Here is a 27,536-nt window from a genome sequence, read left to right as displayed (position 1 = left end):
CAGGACAGGAAAAATTTTAAGCAGACTTGTCCAAATGTTAATGAAATATGATTAGAAGAAAGGCAAAAAAGAATAATGAACAGCTGGCTCAACAGGACATCCCAACACCCAGCATTAGCTTGAAGGGCATGGAAATTCATAGTAAGCAGTTTATTTATAAGCTAGGAAACTAAAAGCAATTGTTTTCATCTAAAATTGTATGGCATACAAGTAGAATCAACAAAGGCACAGCCAGTCAAGACATCTGCCGATCTGTTGCCATCTGAGGGAAATATTTTAATGCAGACTGAAGGAGTTACGTATGTTAAGTTCCTGCGCACTGAAATGAGAATCCGTGTTTGTCAGTTCATTGTGAACTCGGAGCCTTTTTACCCCGAACCAGGATAAAGCTAATTGCAAGGAATGGAAATGGCAGAGGGAGGCCAGGAGCCCCTGAGTGCCAGGAAGGCGCCGCCACTTCATGCCACCCCCGCGGTGCTGAGCGCTGCTCCGGGGTGGCTGCTCCTGCCGGCAGCCCTCCCTGCCCACAGCCAGAGCCCGAATCCCGCGCCACGCTCATGCCACGTGTGGGAGCCGTGATGGAGACAGCACTCCTGTGCCGCTAAAGAGGGAGAGGCTGCTGTTAAGGGCCATGGCAGAGTCGCGAAACCTCTGCGTGTTCAGTGCTGGAGGAGATCGTTGTTAAAGAGGGCTCTAGCTGTTACTAAGAGAGAAAAATGCATTTCAGCAGCTGATTTGCATTTCATCTCAACCCTGCATAAACGCCGTTGAGTCACCTCCCTTCAAATCCCAGCTAGCATTAAAAGCGCCTATGGTATAATTTAAAGGTAATTTAAAAACTATCATTGCAAAATAACTATGCTCCTTGTTATAATAAAGATATGTTTGATGAGGGCCTTGAAAATCATTATACTAGAAGTATTAACTGTATCAAACCAACAGGAGCTGTCAGTTTTTATCTGCTTGTACAGCACCTAGCACTAAAGGGACCTGACACTGTAGCTTTTTAGGTGCTACTTTTGCATAGATATTAGGTAATAATAATGCATTCCAAGAACAGGAGGAAGAAATGCTGCTTTCCCTTTTGCTCACCTCTGTTTGTAATAACAAAATACGAACTGTGATTTGAATACCTCTTCTGGCTTGCATTTCTTGGAAGTCTGTGTGCACTGCACCTGGCTGCGGCAGCACCGTGCAATGGTGCTGCCCCTCCAAGAATGAAAAGGAATATGTGGGACTCCAGTCCCTTGTGCCAGAGGCAGCTTTGCTCAGTGGTCAGACATCGGAGTACCTGAAACCTCCTCTTTTGGGATGGCAGACAACATCTCATTCTAGAAGCACGGGCATTTCCACATCTGTCAGACATAATTAGCAAAAAACATATATGCACATTCACCTCCAACATCAGCTGGGTGAATTCTTCATTGCTGAGAAATGAAGGCTTCCAGTCCTGCTGAATTTCAGAAATCTCTGTCTGTGCCGAGACTTCTAGACAAATAAAACAGTGCATATTTTTAAATTCAAAGAAACTTGTATCTTGCAAGACTATACATGAATTGCCATGAAAGGATAGAAATCATCTCTATATTCAAAAACTGTGATTTTCAAGCATGAGATTTGCATACAGAGTGAGAGTACAACAAATATATAAATGGGGCCCAATCCTGAAATGTTTTCCTTGAGTTTTATTCAGCTTGACTGGAACTGGCTACAGTGGGAGCTGTATTCACATAGCCATTGACTTCAATCAGCCTTACTGAGGTGAGTATTGATCAAAAGATAGAAGTGCATGGAACTAAAATCAAGGCAAGGATTACCACATGTCAAAGAGGTGGTTGCAATTTACTAAATTTTCAGAATTAGGATGCCAAAGAGTTGGACTTCGGCCCACCGCTTCTGTGCCAGGAGAGCAGGGGAGCGGCGGGAGAACTTCGGAGGAGCCCCGCAGGGCTGTGGCCCCAAATGGCACAGGCTTTGCTCCGTTCCCCCAAACGCAAGCAAAACATGAGTACTTCACCAGCCTGACGCTGGGCTGCCTCGTCCCTCTCCTGTGCCCGCTGCCAGCTCCAGAGAGTGGGCAAAGGGGGAGAGGGAGCGGAGTGCCGGTGTCTCATCCCCAGATCCTGCCTGCAGGGCAATCTCCTATGCTCTGAGTCCCCGATGATGACCCCGCTGCGAGACACGCTCGCAGCATTTTGCCCCGCTGCTGGCCCAGCCTGACCTGCAGCAGACTGCAGGCACGAGCTGCCTGCCAGCTTTCCTTGGAGGCATGCAGGTGCACCGGGCTAAAAAACTGCAGCGAAACCCGGAGCCAAAAGAAGGATTGCTGGGTGCACTTGGGTAAGCCGTTTGCTCCAAATAACAGTGACTCATGTTAGCTTTACCCAAGTAACGCATTACTAAACTTGTCAGTCAGTGTTATGGGGGACAAATTTTATGATGTGGAGAGACTTGCGCTGGTTTTGCTGGCTGTTTGCTCTGCTCCTCTGAAAGCGCTCCTGAATTCCAGCACTGCACCGAGCGGGATGCTGAGTGCAGCCTGTCTTTTCCTTTCAGTGCCACCTGCTAATTAATCCGATTGATTAACACTTACAGAGCATGTAATACCCAATGCTCTCCATTCCAAACACATAGGAAAACTGGCCAGAGAAATGGAAATGGCTAAATGATATTAAAGGCAGTAAATTTATAACAGTGCCTGTGCATATTGTCTCCTAGAAATAAATCAAAGCCTCCATTCAAGCCTTATTAGTGGCGATGCAGCTGTTTGCTTCTAACAGCTTAGTCAGCTTGCTTTCTGCACCGCTGGGGGTTGTCACTGATAGCACAGTGGCTCTCCAAAGCCAGGACTGTTTGATATGGAGCTCTCAAAAGAAAACTAAGGAAAAAGAGAGACCAGCCCCAATCAGATTTTTATTATGTAGTCTCAGAATATAGGATACTTTCAGCAGATCGATAGCATGGAAAAGATGCTATATGCAAAACATAATTGCTAGAAGAATTACTTGAGATTTGGCAAATTCCATGGATTATAAAGAAAGAGACTGTGTATGAAACAGAAAATCTGAAAATTGATCTGCTCCTCTGTTATCTAAAATCTTGATTTAGCCCACTAAGTGCAAGGGAAATATGAACCAGATCCAAATTACTCTGAAAATAATCAACATTTTAAAACCGTGTTGATTTGTATTATATTGTGTGGCTATTAATCTAGTTTAAAAATAGATGACATTTGCTTTTTTTAGCAAGTGCACAAAAACGGTCACAGTTTGACCCAATTGCTGTATAAGGATTTGAGGGTGTTAACTTTCTTTTATTTAATTATTCCTCTAGAAATGAAGTGCCTTTTTGAGTTAAGTATTCAGGTTATCAGCTACTCTTGTCTACACTTACTCAAATCCCGTGTGATGGTTCTTTGCTTGGCCTTATAACTGAGCATAGTCACATTCTCCTTTACTCTGCCTTGGGCAGCTAAAAAAACAGACATATTATTATTGTCACTTTTTAATAGGTATATACAATTATCAAACTTTCAGATGTCCTAGTCATGCCCTCCTGTATGAGATCATCTTGTCTATGGTAAAAATTCATTTAAAGAGGAACTTCAATCTAGTAACAGAATCACTATAATTATTTCCTCCAGAAGTCTGACACTTGCGACTCCGTTATGTTGGGAGTCATGATATAAGAGTTTTTATGCTCTCTTCCATTTCACCCAGAGCTCTCCAGGGAGTGTGGGTGGGAGATGGCCAAGTACATGAAGGTGAACCAGGTGACACGGTGCTTTAGCTCACTAGAGTCCATTCTGCCTTGCGGGACCAGGGATGTTCCCAGTGGTCACTCGCTGAAGCTCTCGGCCTCTTTCGCACAGGAGCAGAACAAGAGGGCCCCGTTTTAAACCAGCCCCAGCTGGTTTATAAGGCAGAAGCATTTAAATTGGTTTTTTGAGCTGCTGGCTGAAGTCCATGTGTCAAGGGGCCTGCCGTTCACATTTCTCTCACCTGCTGGAAACCAGACCAACCAGACTAGAACAGTTGGTCAGAAATCACTACTATGGCGAGGGCACATTTTAAAAATACTTAGCAATCGCTGCAGTGTGCATTTCAAAAGTAAGCTCCCTGCCTTCTGAGCCCAAACTTTACAACTGCATGTACATGCTGTGCAAATGTGACATAGTTTCTGCTTGTGCAAACTGGGTGGAACACATCAAGTACCTGTGTATACAGTTTGCCAAAACTGACTTTAAAAATAGAGGCCTTTTCTGGTCTGAATTTTCCACTGCCTGTGGAAAATCGTGTCCTACACAGACTGCTGAGGAGCAGGGGGCTTGACAGATTGCTTCCCTACATTTTCAGTGGCAAAGCTGGGGTGAGTGCTTTGTTCTGCTCAGAATATTGCACATTTCAAGGGAAGGAAGTCTTCTCTCTGGCCCAGATCCCTTTTTGTTCAAAACATCCCTCTTCATCAGGTACACTGCAGAGCAGTGCTACCCTCCTTTCCCTTCATTCCTGACATTCGCCCCCTTCTCTGGCAGGTTGAGAGTTGTTCTCAACTAAAGAGCAGCTGAGGAGATGGATTTGGGCAGCACAGTGGCTGCATATTTTCTCATTAGAAGTTATGAGACAGAAATGAATACCTTGCAGTAGCACTTTTAGGCCCCTTGAGCCACTCTGATCATCACTGAAGGAACAGGGTATTATTGTACTACCATTTGGTTACTGCATGAAGAACTGCAGTAAATTTACCATTGTGTTTCTGCAGGAAGCCAATGACTTTTTCCAGCACAGTAGTTTTGTCCATTTTGCGGGTGTTGCCTGGAAGCATGGAGCTGAGCTCTTTGATGAGAACATTGAACTGGTCGCGTCTCTTTTTCTCAGACTTGTTACGCGAAGCCCTGTAAACAGGGGGAGGGAAAAAAAAAAGATCAGCCAACCAAGAAAAATTCTGAAGATTTAGAATTAAGAAGTCTTTAGAAAGTGTGTTTTAGATTACAGACTTCTCAGAGAGGGTCTATTTCTGCCGCTGTGTTTGAAAAGCTCATAGGAAGAAAGGACCTGACTTCATTTGGGGTGTTTTGGCACCATCATAATACTATCATTAAGACTGTCGATAATCTCTTGAGTGAGTGCCCTTTAATGTTTTTTATTATATATTAACCTATACACTAGAAAGTGTTTTCTGAACTGTTCCCTTGAATACTGCAATCATTCTATTTCGAGGGTATTGCCCAGACTTCTGTAGCTGTATGAAAATAAAAAGGAATATAACCTAGAAAATTTTTCTGTTCTTCTGAAAGGTCCTCAAGCAAACAAGATTTGCTTTGTTAAATACGTAAACCAGATCTAAAAATCTGGTTACATGTAGACAGGAAAGAAAAGCCAACAGGCCAATTCTCATTCTGATGTTCTAAATCTAAAAAGAGTGTGAACCTGCAGTATTTCATAAGGAGCTCTGGAGGCACACTGGTGAAAATTGGAGCAGAATTAAGCCCAGCATTTACATTCCCCAAAGGACCAATATGGCGATAAACATTTTCATCAGAGAAATCACAGCAGAGGCTTCTGGATGTTACTACTGACAGAGGGGTAATTTTTGTTTGTCTTGCTCTCAACCGTGAACACTCTTGGAGATACGCTGGATAGAAGCCAATGCTTGATTATTTTACAGCTTTGAACGCAAGAGATTGGGTGGATACTGCCTGACTGATTTCAGCCTGTTCTTATTACAATGCAAAAGGCTGTCAGAACAAGATGTGAAAAGCTCCATCCTTATCCTATTTCTGTACAGTTCAAGGGAACCTAAAGAACATCAACACTTTACTTCCTCATAATTCAATCTTCACTCCATTTTAGGCTCAAAGAGTCTTGAGCCTCCCGAAAATAAAACAGAACAACGATCATCTATAGGGGAAGCGTTGCTTTGCCAAAAATAAAGATGTCTCAACAGAAATATAAGGTATCTACTTTTAACACTTGACATTTTATTCACAAAGGAAATATAAAAACTCCTCTAGTGGAAATAACTCTACCAAGATCTGAATCAATGATTGCAGTAAAATCTTAAGAAGGAAAAAAAGAGAAAAAACAATTAGGTCATCTAAACTACCATTGTGCAGTTGTAAATGTTATGTTCAGTCCAGTTATAAACCTCTTAAATAATGCAGTTTTCCTCACTTTTCTCAGAAGATTATTCCCTAGCCTTGTTTACTTCACCACTAGGGCATGTCATTTATGGTAAGCCAAAACAGTTTGTGTCTTAATTCCATACTATTCGTCCCAGTTCTCCTCTCTCCTCACTACTCAGAAAAAAATATAGCCTATTCATGGCGAAGAAGACACAGTATGAATAGATTTTGGATTTTTAGCAAATACAACTGAACATACAGGACAGCTTGAACTCAGAATGATCAAAATTGCCAATTTAAAATGTCATTAAACAGTCATTTTTATTCTGTTATGTATGTGCTGTTTATTGTCTTATAGAAAGAATGTTACTTGCTTATTAGTAGCCATTCCCCCATGCTGACTGACAATAAATTGTGATTTTACACTAAATTTGGTATTTCTTTTTGCTGTCCAGCAGGATACATTGTATACACATCAAAGCAACTAACTGCATAACATACATTGATTCAGACTTTTGAAGTTATATTTCATTGGAGTGAAAAATGGCAAATGCTAGTTCTAATTTATTAAACGCTTACTCATGTTTCACTTCAAGCAGGTTTTGGATGGAATTTGGAATTCAATTAAATTGCAAAAAATGTATTTCCAAACAATTTCCTATTAGTTAAAGCAAACTAAAAGAAAAGAGGGTGAGAGAAAAAAATTCATAGTGCGTGCTTTCTGTTTCAGATTGATTTATAAAACAAAGTAATTTATAAATAAATTATTTTATAAAACAAAGTAAGCCTTGTCCAGTGCCAAAGAATGCATGTTGTTTCTCTCTCCAGAAGATGGAGATCTCAAAGAAGTCTTAGATGTTTTCAGGTTTGGTGCTACCATACCTAAATTTTAGGCCTCAGGACTTCGGAGGGAAGTTAGGTAGTGTCTTAGGAGAGCCAGATGCAGCAGAACAGGGCTCTACATAACCAGTACCCTGAAGGAAGAGCAATGCAGCTTGGCTAAATAATAATCCCTTGGTGAGGGCTGAGACTTCAGATGCCTCTCCTTGGGAGAACACGGCCCTTGTTCCCAGCATAGGTAATATATCAGAGGCTGTTCGGGTTAAAAAACTTCCTTCTGTAAGGAACAGCTCCCCTCACACGTAACAGTCTGCTTGAATCAATAAGCTACAAAAATTTGGCTATTTGGGGCCTCCCTCTGGTCTCCTCCTCGGCACGTGCTTGGCAGTAGAATGGCTCATGGTCAGCAGAGAGGGCCGTGATGCCCCACAGCTGCCCTTGCCCACGGCCTGGTGGCGACAGCCCCTCCTGGGAGGAGGACACACGGCTCTGCCCGCACTGCAGACAGCCCGCAACCTGGGCCTCCCGGCTCTGTGGCGAGTGCTTTGTTTGCTGTCCTAGAAGGCTTTAATGATGCTGGCCCACTTAAGATGCTGGCCCTTCTCAGCCTCGACTTCCTTAGGCAATCGCAAATAGGCACCGAAAGGCAAATCGGATGAATGTGAGCTCTGGTACCTCACTCTTGAGGCAGCATATCGGTATAATACAAACTGTACACGCATAATAAATAGAAGCAAATAGTAAATATGAGGGCATCTGGTCACACTTGAGGCTTGAGAAATCCAGCTCCTGGCTGAGATCCCTCCCCAGAGAGTTAGACCCAGAAAGTTCCACTCTCATCAACTTTTACTCATAAAATGAGAGAAGAAAACACTTTTCCTGGCTTTTCTTACTCCCTCTTTGCTTTCTTAGCTCTGAGGGACCTGCTCCTTAGACTGAACAAAATAAAACAAAGAAAGTGCTTCCCCTGCAGCACATGACAGATGAGAGCCATCAGTTTTCAACAAACACCAGCAAGACACTTAGCCAATGGCTTCGCCCAGATTTGACTTTCTTCAAAGCTTTGGGAGAAAACATGTACCTTTTGATTATTTTTAATGGATTTGGAACAGGTTTAGTATATTATAGCAACTTTAGGCCTTCATGTAGCCTCTCATGCTTTCAAAATCAATTTCAAATTTCGGTTTATTTATAAAAGGCAAAGCGTAGTGAAATTAAAACATAAAGAAGCCATTTTTTTTTTTCATTTTAAAAGTTGCCATTTTTCTATCCACCTTGATATAGGCCTGCCCCAGGGTATCACAGAAATTCCCTCCCTGAACAAACAGCGTAAAAATCGTACCAGATGGTGATGACAAGCACTGATAGTGAAGATATGTGTTATCCTATCTTTGCCCTATATGTATGTGTTTAATCCATTTTTCTGTCAATTACCTCAGAAATATTTTGAAAATAATCAGATCTTAACTGTATGAAGAGTGCTGAAAGCTATACATGGGCTTCCTTCCTCTACTTTCCATTTCTTTGAATCCATATTTCTAGCACCAGAAATTCACATTTCACAGCACTCTGTGCTCACTATGGCACCTTCAGCTGAGATATCCCACCTCCAAAGACACATCTTTTTGTGATGCAATGTGGCATGAGGCATCCCTTCCCCGAATCCACCTCCTCCCCTGTCCACAGATGTCTACATTATTTACAGATGGTTTGGCACAGCCGCACTCTCTGCACTGCGCGCTGATAGCTCTCTGTTCGGGAAGTCTCATGTGCATGAAGCCCACCCGGGAGATGGTAGCGGAGGGGCTTCAGGGACTGATGGACCCTTTGCCTCAGCAGACATCCCTTGCAGCCCTAACTGGAGGTCAGCGCTTTGCTCCCGGTATCAAACGCAGGCCCTGAACATGCACAAATTAGAAAAGGGAGCAAAGGAGAACAGTTCAGCTTGGTTGCAGCGTATGCTGACCTATATTAGTGAGAAAAGGCTGCAGGGAGGAAAGAAGTGGAGAAGGAATCAAAAGAGATGAAACTGGATCAACTAGTTGTGCCTGGACTGAAAATACTCTCATTAGAGAGAACCAAGGGAAAAAAATATGTGCAACCTACGGCTTCCTCTGCAGGCTGCAGGTTGCAGTATTGATAAAGCTTCCAGAAAAAAAAAAAAAAAAGCTTGCCAACAGCTTTTGTGACACTGCAGATGCCACTCAGATTTGACAGTTATTACAGTTTATTGTCACAAATCTTCTTTTGCCTCTAAACATGCCCTCTCTCCTCCCCACAAAGTGTTCACAACAATTTCCTGCCTACTTATCAACTGGGACTTTATCAGAGAGAGATGAGTATATGTGAATAGATGTTTGTGCCAGTTCAGGGTTGACACAGCACTTTAATGGTCTTTCTCTGTTATGAAGATAACTTCTGGGTGTTTTCATTACTGTGAGATAGGCACAGCTGAATAAATGACCATCATAATAAGGAAAAAGATCATCTTTTTTTTTTTTCTTTTGCAAGATGCCTCTTGTAAAAAAAAAATCACACATGTTTTATACACTCTGGAGGCTAGGGTGATGTATTACAGAACCAGGAGTATTTTGCTGGTTCTTCAGTTCTAGTGCTCTGCAATAATATGAAAAAAACAATCAATGCCTTTGCTTCTTTGACATTTTCCACAGGAAACATTGCTGAAGTTATTTTGCTCTTACAGGGTAGCTGAGAATAGTGATCTGTGATAAGGCAGTTTTTTCAGGTTCTGCTTGGCTTTATTTTACTCTCTCTTTTTGTTTAATTAATTATGGATAAAGCAGTTTCTGCGGCAGCAAACAGTATCAGGCTCACCACAAGATAAACAGAGAGTTATAAAAGAAAAAGTGCTCACCTCTTTGCCCTGTCTTTCTCATCTTCATCCATTAGATTGTCTAAGCAGTTTTTTCTGTTAAAGGAATGTAAGAATCATTATAAATTGTCATTTTGTTAGCTCTACTTTCAGGTTGTTCTCAGAGTCGCTTCTATTTCATTTTAATAACAGAGTGATGATATCCAGGTCAGATAAATGTGTCAGCAGTGCTTTATGCCACAGTCCTTGATTTTAAGAAACATCCGTTGTAGATAATAATATTTCTTAACATCACACTAGCTTGTAGGGGTTCCAGCCAGCAATCAAAGCCCCAGGCACAACGCAGCATGCCAATACAGTCGAAAAAAACAGTCACTTCTTGGGGGATTTTCAGTGTTGAGGTTATTCTCTGCAAACCTGCAGTCTGAATGGGCCCTAGCCTCTCTGCCCAAGTTGGAAAGGTGTTTTCAGCACTCCCATATTCCCAAAGCTGTTGTCCCTGGTGCACTGACCAGAGCCGGCCTTGGTCTTGCCTTGGACTCCTCATGTGGAGCCTCCTACTGGGAGACACTTCGTCCTCGTCCATGGGCCCTCACCCGGGTCCATAGAAATGGTTGCAACCTCATTGAATTACAGCCCAAACTCAAAGTGTCCTCATAAAGCCTGCTGCCTAAGTCCAGCTCCTAAAGGACAGATATCCACAGGTATAGGGAAAAACCATCCCATAACTAACAACAGCTGACAGACCATCTTCCTGGTGCTCCCAGCACTGAGCCTGGGGAGGATGAATTAAACTGCTGCCTGCACAGCTCTTCTCCATCTCCGCTGAGGCTTAAAATGGCTTGTGCTCAGTGGTCGAGCAGCTGCCAGGCCTTGATTTGCGATATAGGTGAAGATGTAGCCCCGGCTCTAACCCTGACCATGAACCATGGCCATCAGTGTCACTGCTTTTGCTAGCGTTGACCAAAATGTTTTGACCTGCAATCAGGTTTATGGTCCAGTTGCTCGGGCAGCTCATTCTGTAAGGATAAAGTATTCTGAGCACGAGATGTGTTCATAAAGCCATGGAGCAAAATGGAGTAAACAACTAAATCAGTAAATCGTGTAGGTGAGGCAGAGGGAAAAATACAAGACCAACACAGCTGAAGGCTGAGATCCTCAGAAACATTTGTCTCCAGCTCACTGCCTGCCCTTCTTTTGCTCCATGGTCTCATGAGAAAGGGATGCTTGAGACACAGCCCTGTTCAGCCTGCGGACAAGGCTGTACACTACCTGCCTTCTCTCGTGGCATCTTGCACTTGTGCCAGAGCATGAAAGCTGCGTTTTGCTGCATGCCACACAAATGTTTTCCAGATCAGGAGCACAATGCTGTTACTGGCTCTGGATATTGTCAAAGGTCATTTTCAAAGTGTCACTATAATGACATGCAATGATAACACTCACTTTCAAAAATCAATAACATTTTCACGTAATGATTCCTCAAAATGTAAGATGTATGAATAAAATTGAAAAGGGGAAGGAGGGAAGTTAATTGTTATGCATTATTTCAGCCCACAGTATTTTCCACATATAAGTCACATAGAAATTCACCTGTCTAAAGAACATTTTATTAAAAAACAATAGTGAAAACTTCTCAATAGTGAGAACGGTGGATAAACTCCTTCTTTCTGTTAGTAGTTCCTCTACAGCATTACTACATTGGCTCATTAGTCAACAGTTAATTAAGAACATGAAACTACCTGTAACTTTTTATCAAATATAAGCGTAATTAGAGATTAAAAGCTACAAGTTACTGATTGGAGGGCAAAGCTGCTACTTAATGGGTTTCTACTTGTTAATGGAGGAACATAAGTAGGAAATACAGAGACATTGGCTTTTTTAGCTGTGATTGGCAGATTTAAATTGCTGAATCCTATTATACAGAACAAAATAACAGATAATACTATGCAGTTTTTAGCCCCATCTGGTTTTGTGAGGCAGAAGGTACCTAATAGAAAGAGGCTTCCAAAGGCTGTCCCCTATAAACTGTCAAGGAATTACGCTGTTGGGAAGCCTCTACCCTGATAAGAGAGCAACAGGTCTAAGTGGTCTGCTCTGCCAAGGATTTGGCTAGATCTGTAAAGCAATTTATGGCCAGCTTCCAGTAAACAAGGTTTCTCACTGACTGACATAAAATTCAGGACCTGCTGTGCTGTTGCCAGTGTTAGACAATATCTAATTGTCATTTTGCTTCTATTTCCTCACACGGCAAAATCTCCAGAGCATCGTAAGCATTGCTGACAGTGTTTGCCAGTACATATGTACCATATGCAATTAAAACTATTCTCAACAAAATAGATACAGCAAAATATACAACTCCTGCTAGCCAGTATGGTCATCTTTCCCCTAAGCCACACCAGATGTTGCCTAAGTGCTGGAGGAAAGCCCCATGACATGGAGTTTAGGTTTGCACTTAGTGCAACCTGTCTGTTCTACATTATCCTCCCAGGCCTTGAGCTGAGAGGGCCCAGAATAACAAAAAGGCAATCTACTCTTTTATCCCCCCCCCATCAGTGTCAGGTTTAGGAAGCAATTCTGGCTCATTACAATGACAGAGGCAGACAGTAAATTCCATGGCTCTGTGCCACTGTTCCCCTGCAAAGAAACGACATTAAAACACGTAACACACGGATTTCTCAAAATCTGAACAATCCTTTCATGCTAACAATGAGAGTCTGAAAACCTGAGGGTAACAGCACCACATGGCGTAACTTGCAGCAATGGCGTATTTGACAATGACAGCCATGTTTGGAACTTGATTAATATCTTCATTATCAACAGAGTGAAGAAACTGTCAGTCAAAAAGATAGGAACCACCTGGAATAAGGAGGAGAAAGCTCATGTACTCCTACCATCACAGTACTGGGACAGACAGGCACACAGAAAGACAGATACACCCAAGTGGAGCAGAACAAACCAATGGCAAGCTTTTAAAAGGTTGGCTTGAGTCCTTCCTGGACAAGCTCCTGCTTTCAGAAGAGTTTGAGAAGTAGGATGGTACAGCATGAGAAACAAGGTAAACAGTAAGGGCCATCTTGGCACCCAAAAGTCTGAGGCCTCTGGACACCCTGATCGCTATGCCCAGTCCAAGGGAGCCTCCTCAGCAGTGGGCAGGCTGCAGCGCCCCAGCTGATTGCTCCCCTCACTGAGGGCCAGCTCGTTGCTAACTGAGCACTGGTCTGCTGGTCTGGTTGCTAGCTAGGCTCCTTTTTGTGGCAAATCATGTCCCCTCTCTGCCTCAAGGCCTGGGCCTGTTAGCCAGTTGTGTCCCTTAGAGTATTTCCCTTATGGAGGGGGGGAGGATTTGGATAAGCCATAAATCTGTCATAAGGCTATAGGTCATTTGACTAGGGAGACTGGCTTGAGCCTGATGTGATAAGCAAAGTGAGAATTTTTTTACCCTGATAGTACGTGGGAAACTGATCATCAGAGCTTTTATGGAAATGTTTTATTTTAAATGTTTTCATTTTTTAAGTTTTTTTTTCATTTTTTTTAATGTGAGTTTTTCTGGAAATGAATAGGTAAAACAGATAGGTAACCATGTATCCCTGGCTTAGGTATCAGATGGAGAATTACAACCTGACCGTCCCCACACATTCATTCATACGATGAATAGCTGCTTGGGAAAGAAGTAATTCAGGCACAATGCCAGGTCACTCCAGGGACTCTCCAGAAGAAAAGTTGCACATGTTTATTTTGCTACAGTCTATTCTCAGTGGACACAGAGCTGGCACTATAAAATTCATCTGGCCCTGATCACCTTATGCTGCACTTGAAACATGTTCTTTAGTGAGTTAAGCTATCACTCATCTGTGTCTGCTAGGCTGGTTTCCCTCCTTACTGTTCTAGTGCTCATAAGGCTACGCTATCAAATGACTGACACTCAAATATAAATTATCAGCTGTTGATTTCCCACAAAGATGCTATGTGGCCAGCTAATCTCAGTTCCTACTAATCAGCTTGGCATTTAACAAGAACTTTCAATCATACTCGGTTAACTCGGCCTAATTAAATCTCTACTGATCATGACAAAGACCGAGACATAAATCTCTCCAAGAGGTCCCGGGTTGCGCGTGGTGAGGCCTGGTAAGAAATCATGGTGTTTGCACTCCTCCAGCCCTACGCTGGCCATGAAAGCCAGGCTCTGCCTCCCCTTGCCTCTTACAAGCACTGGAGTAGCTGCCGCCCCTGTCCTGCAGGTCTTTTTGGGGTGTTCGGCTACTCGTCCCTTCCAGGGCATGCACAGTCCCAGGGAGAGGAGTGCCTTGGCCATGCCCTGGCATTGCTGCTCACCCCTTGTGCATATATATACTTGAGTCCACCCTCAGGTCTCACCCTAGGACCACTGAAGATGCTGGTACAATACCACCATCCTAAGTAAAGATGATGATACTGCACTTGGACAGCAGTCCTGCCACAGACAGAGCGCAGGCGAGTGTTGTATGGAAAATTCGGACACTGGGAAGAAATGTATTGAGCTAATGTCTGGCTCCTGGGCAGAGCCTCCAAAACTGCTGTCTCTGTGGGGGTGGACAAAGAAAAAGCAGCTGGTGGATACATCCCTATACATCCCAGATGCAGCATTTAGCCTGCAGGGTCCAGCCCTGCCAAGCCTGACTTCCACCAGGCGCTGAGAGCTGCCTCGGTGGGACGAGTTACCCTCCTTCTCCCCTTGGAAAGGGAGGAAAGGGGCTGCTGACGATGAGCGCAGCAGCTCAAAGGAGGCACACGGTTGTGTTCAGTTGTTCAGGATTTGAAGGCTGGATCCACACGTGTGCGTAGGAATGGAAAGCGAACAACAGGACCCTGTGCGCGTTGAGTATGATCCAAGGTTGGGCAGGCATGTAGCAGCACTGGGGACCACCACTGCGGCTGGTGCCAGCAGCTGCATCCCCTCTGCTCCAAAGTGGAGTAAAATGCACCAACACATAGAGTATTTCCCTTCAAACTCTTGCTGTGGGGCAATGAAAAAGATTCGTGTACAGCACGTGAGAGGAAAGGTCACAATGTGACAGGCAAGAAGGGACTACTTTGGCTCCTCATCCCACGTCCCTCTGGCATGGATGAAGCACTTAGGTGTGTGTAGCACTTCTGAGGTGTTTTGTATGTAGAGACACAGGATGGGTCTGTATAAATATGATCAGAATAAATCAACAGATTCACAGACAAGTCAAACTTAAATCAGAAATGCATCCCTCCATGCTTATTTTTCAATGTAAACCTATGAACTGTTACAAGAACATACTAGACCCCATAGCTAAATACAGCATAATTCCACCCATACAAATTAAAATTGATTTATGAAAATTTAAACACAGTAACCTTAGGAAAATGGAAACAAATAGTAAAAAACCACTTTCCTTATGATGTACACTGTTATTTGAGAAGGGACTGTGATTCTTCAGAGGGAGAATGGCAGTCTGCAGTTACCACAGGTCATGTAATACTGAAATTGTTACGGGAATTACTCTTTTTACAAGTAAAGTGAAAAATCCAGTAGTGCGGTAAGTGCCTAGCATTAGAGTTAGGATTGTTTTTGCCTGGCAGTGTGTAACATAGTCTTCCTGTTCTCACTAATTTGCTACATTTTGTTTACACTAGAGAAGAGGATGTTTGGGGGGTTCCAAAAAGAGACAAAGCACAGGAAGAAAAGAAGAAGAAAACTTTTGGAGAAAATATTGGACTTCATGAAGTTATTATCTTAGCAGATAACTTGTGCTATTTTAGATACAGACTTTTGAAAACTCAGAATGATTCTTACATAAAAAGCATTACAGTGAAAATCACCTAGAATTCGGTGATTACAAAACCCTAGTAGACAATAATTAAATATATGAAAAAGACTAATGCTTTATTAAATGCATTTTATTGATCATTTCAATTGAACAATTATTCTTCTAACCTTCATGTTTCATATTTACAATGAATCTGTAGTTGGTAAGTGGCTTAAAGCAACCAATATTCAAAAAAAATCCAAATGGAGACAGTGAAAATGGTGGAATTAGGCATATATTAATGGTCCACTCTTCTGAACTGGGAATGCCAGGGAAACTTTCACAGGTAAAGCACTTGAGTGTTATGGGAGTATAAGAAGAGATGTAAAGTCTCATAATATCTCCCAGTATTATTCTTTTCGTTACTTCTATTTAGTGGAAAAAGTTATTCTTTTCCATGTATCTGAAACGTAGTGCCTATTGGTGTGTGTTGCTGGACAGCTACCCCCGTCTCTACCACAGTGATGGCTCTACTTTTTGCACGTGTAGTGCGTGAACCCTCTACAGGTAAGGAATAATTCGCATCAGTTTAAGGCAGGAGTAACAGAGCTGATGTCAGCAAAACTATGCTAGAGTACAGCCAGGGTAAGTGAGAAAAGTCATATATCTCTAGCTTGTGAGCAATGTGTAAAGTTTGTGCAGAGCTTGGGATCTTTGATGAAGATCAGTATACACACGCTCGTTATCTTGCCTTATTATCATCACTGAATGACTAGAGCCATTCAAACTTCAGTGACTAGACTAAATGAATCCCCAAGTTCAAACCCTGCTCTGCTCTCCCCTCTCACTACTGGAAACAGAAAGGCAAACCAATTAAACTAACATTAATCAGTGAAGACTGCCATCTGTGTAACTCAGAGCACTTCTTGGTGTGCCCGTCCCCTTCCAGCAATGCTAAACAGGATTAGCGGTCCGTGGGCGTATGGGAAAAGTAGGTCAGGTCGGGAACATTGTTCCGTGTGACGAACGGATGATGTGATTGCAATGGGCTGCTCGCAGCCATCTCTCTTTCTGAATGGACTGCGGCGATGAAGCACCTAGGCTCGTCATAGGGCACCTAACAGCAGTTCAGACCACTGCAGTCTTTGCGAGGGAAAGCATGTTCCTCTGGGAGGAAGGATGGTGCCTATCATTGAATGGATGGTGCCTGCAAGAAGGAGGAGTTTTACCAAACAGGTTTAGTGCATTGGAATTAATGACCATATTTTAGCAAGGAAACTGTGACATGAGGCAGTTAAAGGCTGAATTATTACTAGCTTGACATATCTGTTTCTCCCTCCTTACAACACTGTATGAAGCCAGGTAGAGTGTTACTCCCAAGAGGCAGGAGAATTGGGACTTATTAGAAAACTAGGGTGCACAGCCAAACATTTATAACTCTACAGGGTGGGTAGGGATGGTGTTAGCAAAGCCAAGGCTCACCTACAGTTGTCACTTGCAAGGGACATCAAGGGCAACAAGGGTACTGCTACGTCAGTAATAAAAGGCTGAACAAGGAAAATGTGGGACCACTGCTGTGGGGACGTGAGTTAGTGACAGCAAACCCAAACAGGGCTGAGGTACTCAATGCTTTCTTTGCTTCAGTCATCACCGGCAAGGCCTTGCAGGCCTCTGTGCTCAGAGATGGGGGTCAAGGATGAGAATACCGACCAGCAGCAGATGAGGGTTGAGCCAGGAAACTGGAGGGGACTTGACCCAGACAAGTCTGTGGGACCTGACAGGCTGCATCCTTGAGCACTGTGAGAGCTGGCCGCTGTCTTTGCAAGGCTGCTCTCTCATCTTTGAAGGGTAGTGGAGATTGGGGAAGGTCCCTGATGATTGGATAAAGGCAAATGTTGCCTTCAAAATAGGCCAAAAGGACGATTCAGGGAACAACAGGTCAGTCAGCCTCACTTCAGTCTCTGGGAAATCATGGAGCAAGTCCTGTTGGAGCACATCTCTGGGCACATGAAGGGGAAGCTGATGGTGAACAGTCAGCATAGATTTATGAACAGTAAATCATGCCTGACCAATCTGATTGCCTGCTATGATAAAATGACTAGATCTGTGGATGGAGGGAGAGCAGTGGATGTCATTTATGTTGCCTTCACACTCAAAGGCAGGGCTGCCATTGGAGGGACCCAGGCAGGTGAAGGAATGGGCCAACAGGAACTTCATGAAATTTAGCAAGGACGAATGCCAAGTCCTGCACCAGGGAAGAAAGAGCTCCAGCAATGACACAGGCTGGGGACTGACAGTTTGGGGAGTAGCTCTGCAGAAAAGGCTCTGGGGGTCCTGGCAAACAGCAAGCTGAACATGGGCCAGTGGTGTGCCCTTGTGAGGAAGATGTCCAACAGTATCCTGGGCTGTCCCAACAGGAATGCAGCCAGCAGACTGAGGGAAGGGATTATCCCCCTCTACTCAGCACTCGTTACACCACATCTAGAACACCACATCCAGTTTTAGGCCCCCCCTCCCCCAATACAAGAAAGACATTGATAAACTGAAACAAGTTCAACAGAGGTCCACCAAGATGTCTGGGGATGGAGCACTTGCCCTCTGAGGAGAGGCTGGGGGAGCTTGGGCTTGCTTAGCCTGGGGAAGAGGCGGCTTTGGGAGCACCAAACAATGCCTCAGTGCTTACGAGGGGTCATTGAGCAGACAGAGCCAGGCTCCACACAGGGGGGCCATGGGAAAGCCTTTTTCCCAATGAGGACAGTCAGGCAGTGGAGCAGGTTGCCAAGGAGGCTGAGCAGTCTCCGTCCTTGGAGGTTTTCAAGACCTGGTTGGATGAGGTACTGGGCAACCTGGCCTGACCTGAGAGCTGGCCCTGCCTTGAGCGGGAGATTGGTTGTGAGACCTCCTAAGGTCCCTTTCAACCTGAATTATCCTGTGATTCCAGGGCTCTGTAGGGACCCCAGGGCTGCTGGGATCCTATCAGCAGCATGTCCTGTTGCACTATGCTAATGCCTGGTGTCACTTCTGGATATTGTGAGCTAGCTACCATCAGGAACATCCTGAGCATATCAGTCCCCTTGAATGAGTTCCTATATTATATACCTTCGTGGAACCTACTTTTTTATGTTTTTGGTCTTCTGTGCTGCGAATAGCTCAGGCACTGTCTCCGCTATGCTGACATCCCTCCTGCTTTATAAACCTGCCATCTAGGAGAAAGGAATGTGAGATACACATCTTAACATTATATGTCTATATGCCATGTGCCTGTCATGTCAATTTTAGACATTGATTTGAAAGTGTATACACTTTATAATAGAATTATCAAAAAAGAAGAAAAATATCTCTCCTGAGAATGGCCCTTGACTGCAAAAATGTATACTTTTCTCTCTCTCCTTCCCATGTTCTTAATCTGTTTTAGGTATTTATAAAACTTTAATTCTCATAGTATCAGAAGTCCTGAATGTACAAAGACTTTAACATATGCTTAACTCTACACTGCTATAATAAGTCCCTCATGTATGTATATATTTGCAAACTTGAGGCCTAAACACTGATGTAGAGCTGCATGGATTATTTTGTAATTATCAGCTCTGAAATCTTCCCTTGAAAATGGTCTCAGTTATAAAATATCCTTAGTTGTAAAAACATATTAAAGTTTATTTGCTTCTGCAAATATTTAAATAAGCAGAATAATACAACATCTGACCTATGATTTTCTGATGGTCAAATGCTCAGCCAACACATGCACATTGGCAAAATATGTGAGCATAATGCTTTAAACATTTGACAAAAACTCAAGGACTTCTGTTTTGTTTGGCATGAACTACCTGGAAAACACTAACACAAGCAGAAAAATTGGTCTTTCTGGGTGGAACCATTGTCAAAGTTGCTCTCTTTTTTTTCTGTCAGCAATAGTCTTGACAAGATCCTTTTAATCCTTTCCATCCAATTAACGGGCTACAGCTGCACTAAAGTACAAAGCAAGATATTCAGGAGCTGAAACAGGTTCATTTCACCCCACATTTTTATTTATTTGTTAAACATCTATGGACGGTTCTTAAAGGACCGCAATACTCTCCTCTTAAAAGGCTCTGGGCCTGGGAGTAACTTTACTAACAGCAGAGAAATTGACTCCAGAAGGCAATTTTGGATATTTGACAGTACAATCACAGTTCACACCGGCTGCAATGGTGCATACCTCCATACCTAAGATGCTGAAATATGAGACCACATGTTTCTGCAAAGAAAGGGGAAAGCACACCAGAAACTCAGTGTGATGCCCTATTTCTTTGAAGGTGTAGATGTTTTGATGTCTAACCTCATGTGGTAACTCTCTCTCCACTGAGCAGAACCTAGGTGTGAAGAATTGTCTTCTCTTGTGGCCTGACCTTCTCCCAGCCACATGGGAGCTGCATTGTCCTTCCTGCATTGGCCTCTCCCCCCACATTGCTCTTGACCCAACAAGACCCTAGGCACTGGTGGGTCCCAGCCTGAGGAGCAGACCGGGACTCAAGCCAGGTGGCGAGTGCTCACCTTGGTCACTCTCATCCTCGTAGACCCATGCCCAGCTCCTCCAGCCTGGGTGTCCCAGCATGGCAATGACCATGGCGGCCTCAGCTCTTCCCACCAACGGGAGCTGGAGGTGAGAGGCACAGAGGGAAGCCCTATAGCCTGCAAGAAGGCAAGAGCTTCCCTTCCCTCTGTGAAAGGTAAGCTGTGGCCTAAATCTGCTGCGATACAGGGGAAAAAATCCCTATACAATATACAGAAATAAATACAGATATCAACGTCAATAATCCTATCACTTCTGTGTTAACAGCTTGATAACATATCTGCTTATAACTCACCCACTGCACTAAATTTTCTGCTCTATAGGAGCTATCATATTCCTGTCAGCAGAACTAAATATTTAATCATCTGGGGAGATGAATCATGAAAAGCTGTTTTGGGGAGATATTTTTAAATGGACAATTTGTTGTCACCTAATTTTGACAACTTGCTGCCTCTCGTCTCTCTCAGGAGGGACCCTGTAAGCTTGTGTCCACCTGGACTATTTCTCTGTACTGCTTGCTGTCTCCCTTGCTGGTGAACCGTGTCCTCTGTGGGGTTTTAAGGTTGTGTCTGACAAGACCGAGGCAGGAGGGTGCAGCCAGCTCAGAGCTCATTTGGGCGCTGCAAAGCCCAGAGACTAGAGGCCAGAGACACACAGCATGGCTGGTTGCATGGCACTGTGTGGCTGGGTGCTGCCTGGTTTTGGTCCCCAGTTTTGTGTCTGAGTCCATACCCTGGCCAAGCATTTGGATGCAGCACCAAGCCAAGGTCGCAACTATGTTTTGCACCGCATCTCATGAATTTATGGCCTCGGGTCTCTCCTGTCACCGGCTGAGGGTCACTCCAGCCATAGTGCTGGTGTGCCCCACCAACATGGTGGGTGCTGCTGCCCTCAGCTTCATCATGCTACCGGTGGTTCCTATTTTACAATGAAAAAATTTCTTCAGTGTGATGTATAATTCAAATCAGGTTTTGCAAAGCGAATCTCTGAGGAAAAAGGATAATTATTAAAGATCTTCATTAGTGCTTTGCAATCTTAATTATGATAATTATATTTTTGTAGCTAATATAACTGAACTCCTGCCTTGAAACCCACTAATAAGCATTTTTAATCCTCCTCCTACTGGGCCAACAAAACCGTAACATTGAACTTTATATTTACACAGGGTACTATTTTTAATAAAAGTGATGTGCTGTTTACTTAGTATTTCCATTCCCTTTTATCTGCACTGTGAAGGTGTGCTTTCTCCCAAGGCACGGGAGAACGAAGGAAAAGAAATAAAGGCGAAGAGGAAAGAGGGATTCAGGAGACGGGGCTTGATTTCGTTTCCCGGCAAGAAAGGGGCACAATCCCTGCACCGTGACAGCAGCAGTTTTTCTGGGGTATTTGCAAGCACTGCCATCTTGCGTTGGGGCAGATGTGAGCTTTCCACAAAAATTCCACTTGGGCAAAGTGAACGGTGCAGTGAAACAGCTCAGTGGGCAAATCTGGCCTGGAAAGAGGGTCCAGCACCAAGCAGAGGGGCGGATGCACCAGGCGCGGTGAGGGCAGGCTGCCGGGAGCATGCCAGGGTGGGAGCACCTGCCCACCCACTGGAAATCTCGGAAAGCACCAGCATGGGACACAAGCGGAAATGGGTCTTTTCTGAGCACAGTTTATAATCCTTGAGAGAGCAGAATTTGCTCTGCTCTAAATTATAGGACCCCCCCCCCCAACCTTTTGAAAACTATTGCAATGGACTTTTTAATTCCATTTAAAAATGGAATTTTTATATGGGAGTTTGTTTGCCATCAAATATCTTACAGTTATTAACACAGAGAGAAAGTATAAGATCAAAGGTGGATTGGCATACATATTCAGACATCTCAATAAAGAAATGAAAATAATAAATTGTGTATTAAATATTATCTACCCATTTATCTCTGGAGTAAATTCAGAAGACTAATTAAAAGCTTCTACACAGATAAATGATAAGCTGCTTTATTCAATGAGCTCAACATATGAACAAACAGAGGTTTGTGTTGATATCATGATTGTTAGCAATTGCATTAAGGCAAATGATTTTTGCTGTGCTACTGGGAATACAGTGATTTGAAAAACAAAATGTTAAGAGAAGAAAAACTCAAACCTTTAGTGTACCAAGCCTATTGCATTTCCTGTTCTTTTTTATTTATTTCAGGTAATGATAACTTTTTACAGGTCAGCATGACAAAAAAAACCCCACCAACAAAAAAACCCCTCAAGACCTGAAGAAGAGAAAACAAAGCTGAAGCCTGTGTAGAACCAAGAAAAATCTCTGCATAATCATTTTGCAGTGTAAGTCTGGCTTTAATGGTAATATCGTCTTCCTGCGTGGTAAATTCTCTAATCCATCAGTTCTTCCTGCACCTCATGTCCCTTTTTCTACTATTGGATTCAAAAATGCAGGAGATTTTGTCTGAATTATATACAGAGGTTTTGCCTCCTCAACCGTAATTGATAGATGTTCTATTTTTATGATACTACAACTGTGTCTTGCGTGACGAGGCATTGCAGTGCTGCACAGAGAGCTGCGGGAATCATGGCAGCCAGCGGTGCTTTTCCTTGGTGCTAGGGAATAACCCCTATGCCAGGCATCTCTGTTGAGGAGTGCAACTTAAATACGTGGAGCTTAGAAAAGGGGAATCCCGAAGACCGTTCAAGACAACAAATTTTACAGCTTAAGCTGCCCATTCAATTTAAATGCAGAGCCTGAAATAATGAATTTAAATATAGAATGGGTCCTGAATCAGATTATTTGGGAGCTATTAAAACTGATCTGACTCCAGGATTCAGTCCTCCTTCTATGAAACATATGCAAGAAAATTACTTGAAAGACTTGGTTTTGCTATCCATAGTGCATGGCAGTGACTTGCTGCTTATTACCATAAAAACAGCTTTAAGTCGATGAAGTGGGGGAAGGAGAGACAACTATAACCGCTTTTGTTTGTATTTTTTATTCATATTCAAGCATCCCCTTAGTTCATATTGTACATTAAACTCTCCCTATTGACTAAAATGAAAGAGAGATTTCAAAAAATCTCAGCCTAATGTCCTCTTGAACCTGAGCTAAATGCAGGATATAGTCCAGAGAGTGTAAAGTGCACTTATTTTTTAGCATATTCTCTCAACTGCTATGTTTCAGAAACAGAAGTCATTAAAAGCCCCATAGCAAAATATCAAATTATGCCTCTGCCAGATATTAACTTTGAAAAGAAAGAATAAAGGCATTCTGAAAACCGTAGTCAAATAGTGATATGCTGATTCACCTCATGCTCATGTACTGTGCAAGTTAGAATTGCAAAATAATATGTCCTTGTCCCAAATGTTATTGGTAGGAAAGCATGCTTTGGCTATGATGGGTGCTTCTTGCAATTCAGAATGTGCATTTACCCTTTCCACTAGCGAGAAGATTTGCTGTCAGAATGTCAAGCTGACTTGCTATTTTATTTGCCATCTGTGTCAGATACTCACACAGACACACTAAGTATGTGTCTAGGTCCCTAAAAGCCTGAGTTGTTGCACACTGCTACCTATCCTTCATAATTACCAATGATAAAAACTAAGAGGGAAAAAATGACATATTTTTGGATCCTTACTCATGCTGAATGGCAGTTTATTTCAAATATAGTGCCATGACTATTACCGGAACACTGTATATGGGGAAATAGGACCTGAGTCCTCAACACATCATGAATCTAGAAGGTATTCCAGTAAATCAAGGTTAACTATTCTGTAGAAAGCAAGATACTTAACAGCATAACTCTTCCTGCAGCCACTAGTGTGATTTCAGGTCTTATAGACTTTTTCTGATCTGGCTTTAAACAAGTAGTGAAGCAGGAATGCAGCTCAGTGTAGGTCTGGGCGCTTCCATATTTGCCCAGTTTCACACACACAAAAAAAAAAAAAAAAAAAAAAAAAAAAAAAAAAAAAGCATAGGGCAGTTAGATTTAGGGAAAAAAGAAAAGAAAGAGAGAGAGAGGAAAGTGCTTGGCTGGGGTTGGTGTCCAGGAGAGTCCCCTGGCTCACACATTCACGGGAAATGCCCAGGAAAGGTTAATTGTAGGGCTGCGATCAAGATGGAGAGAAAAGCGAAGGTCCTGCTCCAAAAACCCAGACGAAAAAGGCATCCTCAAGGCCGATTTGGGGACCCTAGGGAAAAAGCCTGTCACAGGCTGGATCAGGGTGTTTGGTGACAGAGGCACTTTTGCTGCTCCTTGTCCAGGGGTTTAAAGCAGGCTCAAGGGTGTCTACATGAACTGTAGCAACATTAATGTCTGCAGAAAAGACATTAGTTTATAGAAACTGTGCCAAAGGTAGTATAAAATTTGGTATCCCAGCGCTTCACTTTACTTATACTTCACCCTACTGCCACACGATTATGGGGATGTGTGGGTCTGGGGAATTTTGTTTTTAAACAGAGCAATTTTTGACTGCCCTTTAGTGTTTTTTCCCCTTCATCCACCTTCCTTTAGATAATTCAAAAGGCAAGCTCCTGAGAAAACTTTTATGCTGGTTCCTATTGTTTCCTACTTTAAGCAAAAAAGTACGTAATGTTAAATGTGAACACCAAGACTTTGCAAATTTGTAAACTTCAGAGCTTTAAACCTTTCAGACGGTGCCAATGTAAACCACCTAAAGTGCAGAGAATTAAGTAGGCTCTAGCCTCCCTGCCCATGACTGAACATATTCCAGTACTCCTAAAACAGGCAGCAGGGAGTCTCTCAAATCCTCCAAAGCAGAGCAGGGCTTTTTCAAATGGGCATGAGAGAATGAGGGAGATCCTCCTTCAAATCTATGTGCCAACCCTTTAACCCTCTCCTTTGAAAATTTTCACCTTTTGCGTTTAATCACCTCACTCTCAAGGACACAGGGCATGAAAAAACGTAACCTATCTTTGCTAAGTGAAGTGCTCCATGTCCCCCGAATTCCTGGGAAGATTGCACGGAAATTTTAATAAGCGCTTCCACAGCGCATGTTGGGTCTGTCTATATTGCCCACTGTTGACATTGCTGCATTAATGTATAACCAGCTTGTTTTCTGGAAAAAAAACAGGTTGAACACCTGTTTTTAGCAGCCAAAAGGGCTAAGATGTATATTAGAGTCTATTAGCTTTATATATTGTATCTTAGAGCAAGCTGCTGCCAACCCCACTCTCCTCCAGCCTGGAGAAGGAGGACTGGGAGATGGCTTTCCTGCTTTTCCACCAGCCCAGGGGGGCTGGGAATAGGAGGAAGAGGTGGGAAGCAGAGGACAAATACTTCCCCAAATTTACAGGTGCAGCTTTACTCTCTTGGCAGGCCAGGCCAGCGGCTGCATGCGGTCACGTGCCATGCAGTGAGCACGCCGGCTCCCTGCACTGCCATAAATAATATTTTTTATGAGCTGGAGTTGGATTTGGGAGCATGTATGCCAGCAAAAGCCTCATTTACATGTTGGTCTTTAAGGAGCTGGAGTTTGGAGGCCCCTGCTTCGGTCGGCAAAAGAGTTGAAGCTGATGTTGGTCGGGGGAAGGCAGAGCAGAAAAATCAGTAAAATGCCAGCATTCTTTAGATTTGCTCTTATGTCTTTACAACTCAGAAGTGTTTTAGTGGAATGAACTGCTTCAAACAACAGCAGCTTCAGTTGGTCCATTAACTAATTGTAAGCTATTTTAAAATTGACATTGTTCTGAGAAATAATGACGAGTCCTAAACTGTCCTGTGAAGCTTGCAGTAAATCTTTAGTCAGCTAAAGAGAGAGGAATGAAATGCTAGAGACTGCTTTTCCTGATATATTTTTTCTATCTCTTCATAGAAATATTGATGTGAAGGATAGTAACACTGCTGCCGAAATCTGACCCGCGTGGCTGTAAAGATACATTACTTGTATCAATCTACCAGACAGTTCTCTCAATCTTTTTTTTTTTTTTTTTTTTTTTTTTTTTTTTTGCAACTGCAGTTATCTTGCTCTGGCACTTTGCAAAATCCTCTAAATTACTATTAAATTAAATACTTCTAATTTATGGAGGATTTTAGCTGAACTCATATTTCTTTGTCATTAATTATCAAGTATTTTAGTGACTGTGAAAAACATTAATAAATCAATCTAAATGAACTCCCACCTTCTCCCATGAAATGGGAATGCAGGTCATCAGTCACATGCTATGCTCTAACCTGAGAAGGTTGTATTTCCCTTGGATTCATCACTGATCTCATTTCAAATCATGTGTTTTTGACTGGGCTTGGGACACCTTTTTCAAACATGGGGCTTCTAAGCCAGTGGCAGAAGTATATTCAGCTGCCTGGATATGTGGATAGATTTTCAGACATCTTCTGTGCCTGAGAAGGTTGTATTTCCCTTGGATTCATCACTGATCTCATTTCAAATCATGTGTTTTTGACTGGGCTTGGGACACCTTTTTCAAACATGGGGCTTCTAAGCCAGTGGCAGAAGTATATTCAGCTGCCTGGATATGTGGATAGATTTTCAGACATCTTCTGTGATTTGAAACAATTACCCTTTTGCAATGTTAAGGTTGCCTTGGTTTTTTTTGTTTTGTTTTGTTTTTCACAATTACACTAGTTATCTTTTGGCTAAAATACAACTTCCAATGTATTCTTAGACACTGTGAAGCTCTGAGGAAATATCAGCAGAAGTGCTAGTAGTGATAAATCACTGGAATTGAAAGACATGTGGGTGCTTGGAAGGGCAGTTATTCAGATGGCTCAGTATGGATTTAAGTGCTGACCTCTCAGTGCCCAAAATTGAAAATATTGACCTTGATATGCAGTGCTGGTCTTTACTGTGCTTTAGCATGGCAAAAAGATCTGCAGGGGGCCAATACACATAAGTCATGTCACCAAACACAGCCTAAAGGGGGCTGTAGTAGTAGAAAAATAGGCAAGTGAGAAATGCAGACCCCCCATCAGGGGTATCTTATTGCCACCTGAAAACTGTGCTAACCCAGAGTGAAAAAAAGAAGTGTGTTATTTCATAGACCAGTCAACCAAAGTACATGTTCCTTTTCCATCAGTGTTTCATCCTCTGTTTGCCAAAAACAACACAAATCTTGGTGAAGGAAGGTGTTTCACGAAGTTATGTGGACTGACTAAATGTATTAATCTTTACAGTGACACAGCTTATTAGAAACTCAATGGTATGTAGAATGTTTTATGATGTGCTTTCAGTCAGATAAATAGCTAATCACCATATATTTGTGACAACAGAACATTACAGGAAGCAGTGATCTGTGTTCGGAAAAACACCATCGGTTCTTTTATGCCCTCTACACTATGCCCCACCATCTGAAGGGCTTAATAATGCAGTGTTACTCTCAAAAACACCAACAATTTTGATGATGAGAACCCTAACCTTGTCAAAGCCTCCTTTCTGGTCCTTTGTGCTGTTTTTTTTCAGTGAAACTGTATTACATGCCAT

At 42.8% G+C, this 27,536-nt stretch overlaps 1 protein-coding gene across 4 annotated transcripts in view; it reads right to left on the bottom strand.

The window, feature by feature from the left end:
* Positions 1-27,536, bottom strand: part of NPAS2 (neuronal PAS domain protein 2) — a 105,399-nt gene that overhangs the window by 43,935 nt on the left and 33,928 nt on the right. For 3 of the 4 annotated variants that reach the window (XM_064502501.1, XM_064502486.1, XM_064502494.1), the window contains exons 2-5: positions 9,840-9,893; positions 4,746-4,894; positions 3,394-3,471; positions 1,397-1,488 (exon numbers count right to left, since the gene is read on the bottom strand). In XM_064502501.1, coding sequence (XP_064358571.1) covers positions 1,397-1,488; positions 3,394-3,471; positions 4,746-4,894; positions 9,840-9,893 — 373 coding nt within the window. The remainder of the gene's footprint in view (positions 1-1,396; positions 1,489-3,393; positions 3,472-4,745; positions 4,895-9,839; positions 9,894-27,536) is intronic. The other variant, XM_064502496.1, reaches the window with a different exon arrangement.

The sequence above is a fragment of the Dromaius novaehollandiae genome, chromosome 1 (genome assembly GCF_036370855.1).
Source record: "Dromaius novaehollandiae isolate bDroNov1 chromosome 1, bDroNov1.hap1, whole genome shotgun sequence".
Classification (NCBI taxonomy): domain Eukaryota; kingdom Metazoa; phylum Chordata; class Aves; order Casuariiformes; family Dromaiidae; genus Dromaius; species Dromaius novaehollandiae.
This window is presented reverse-complemented; position numbering and strand designations above follow the sequence as displayed.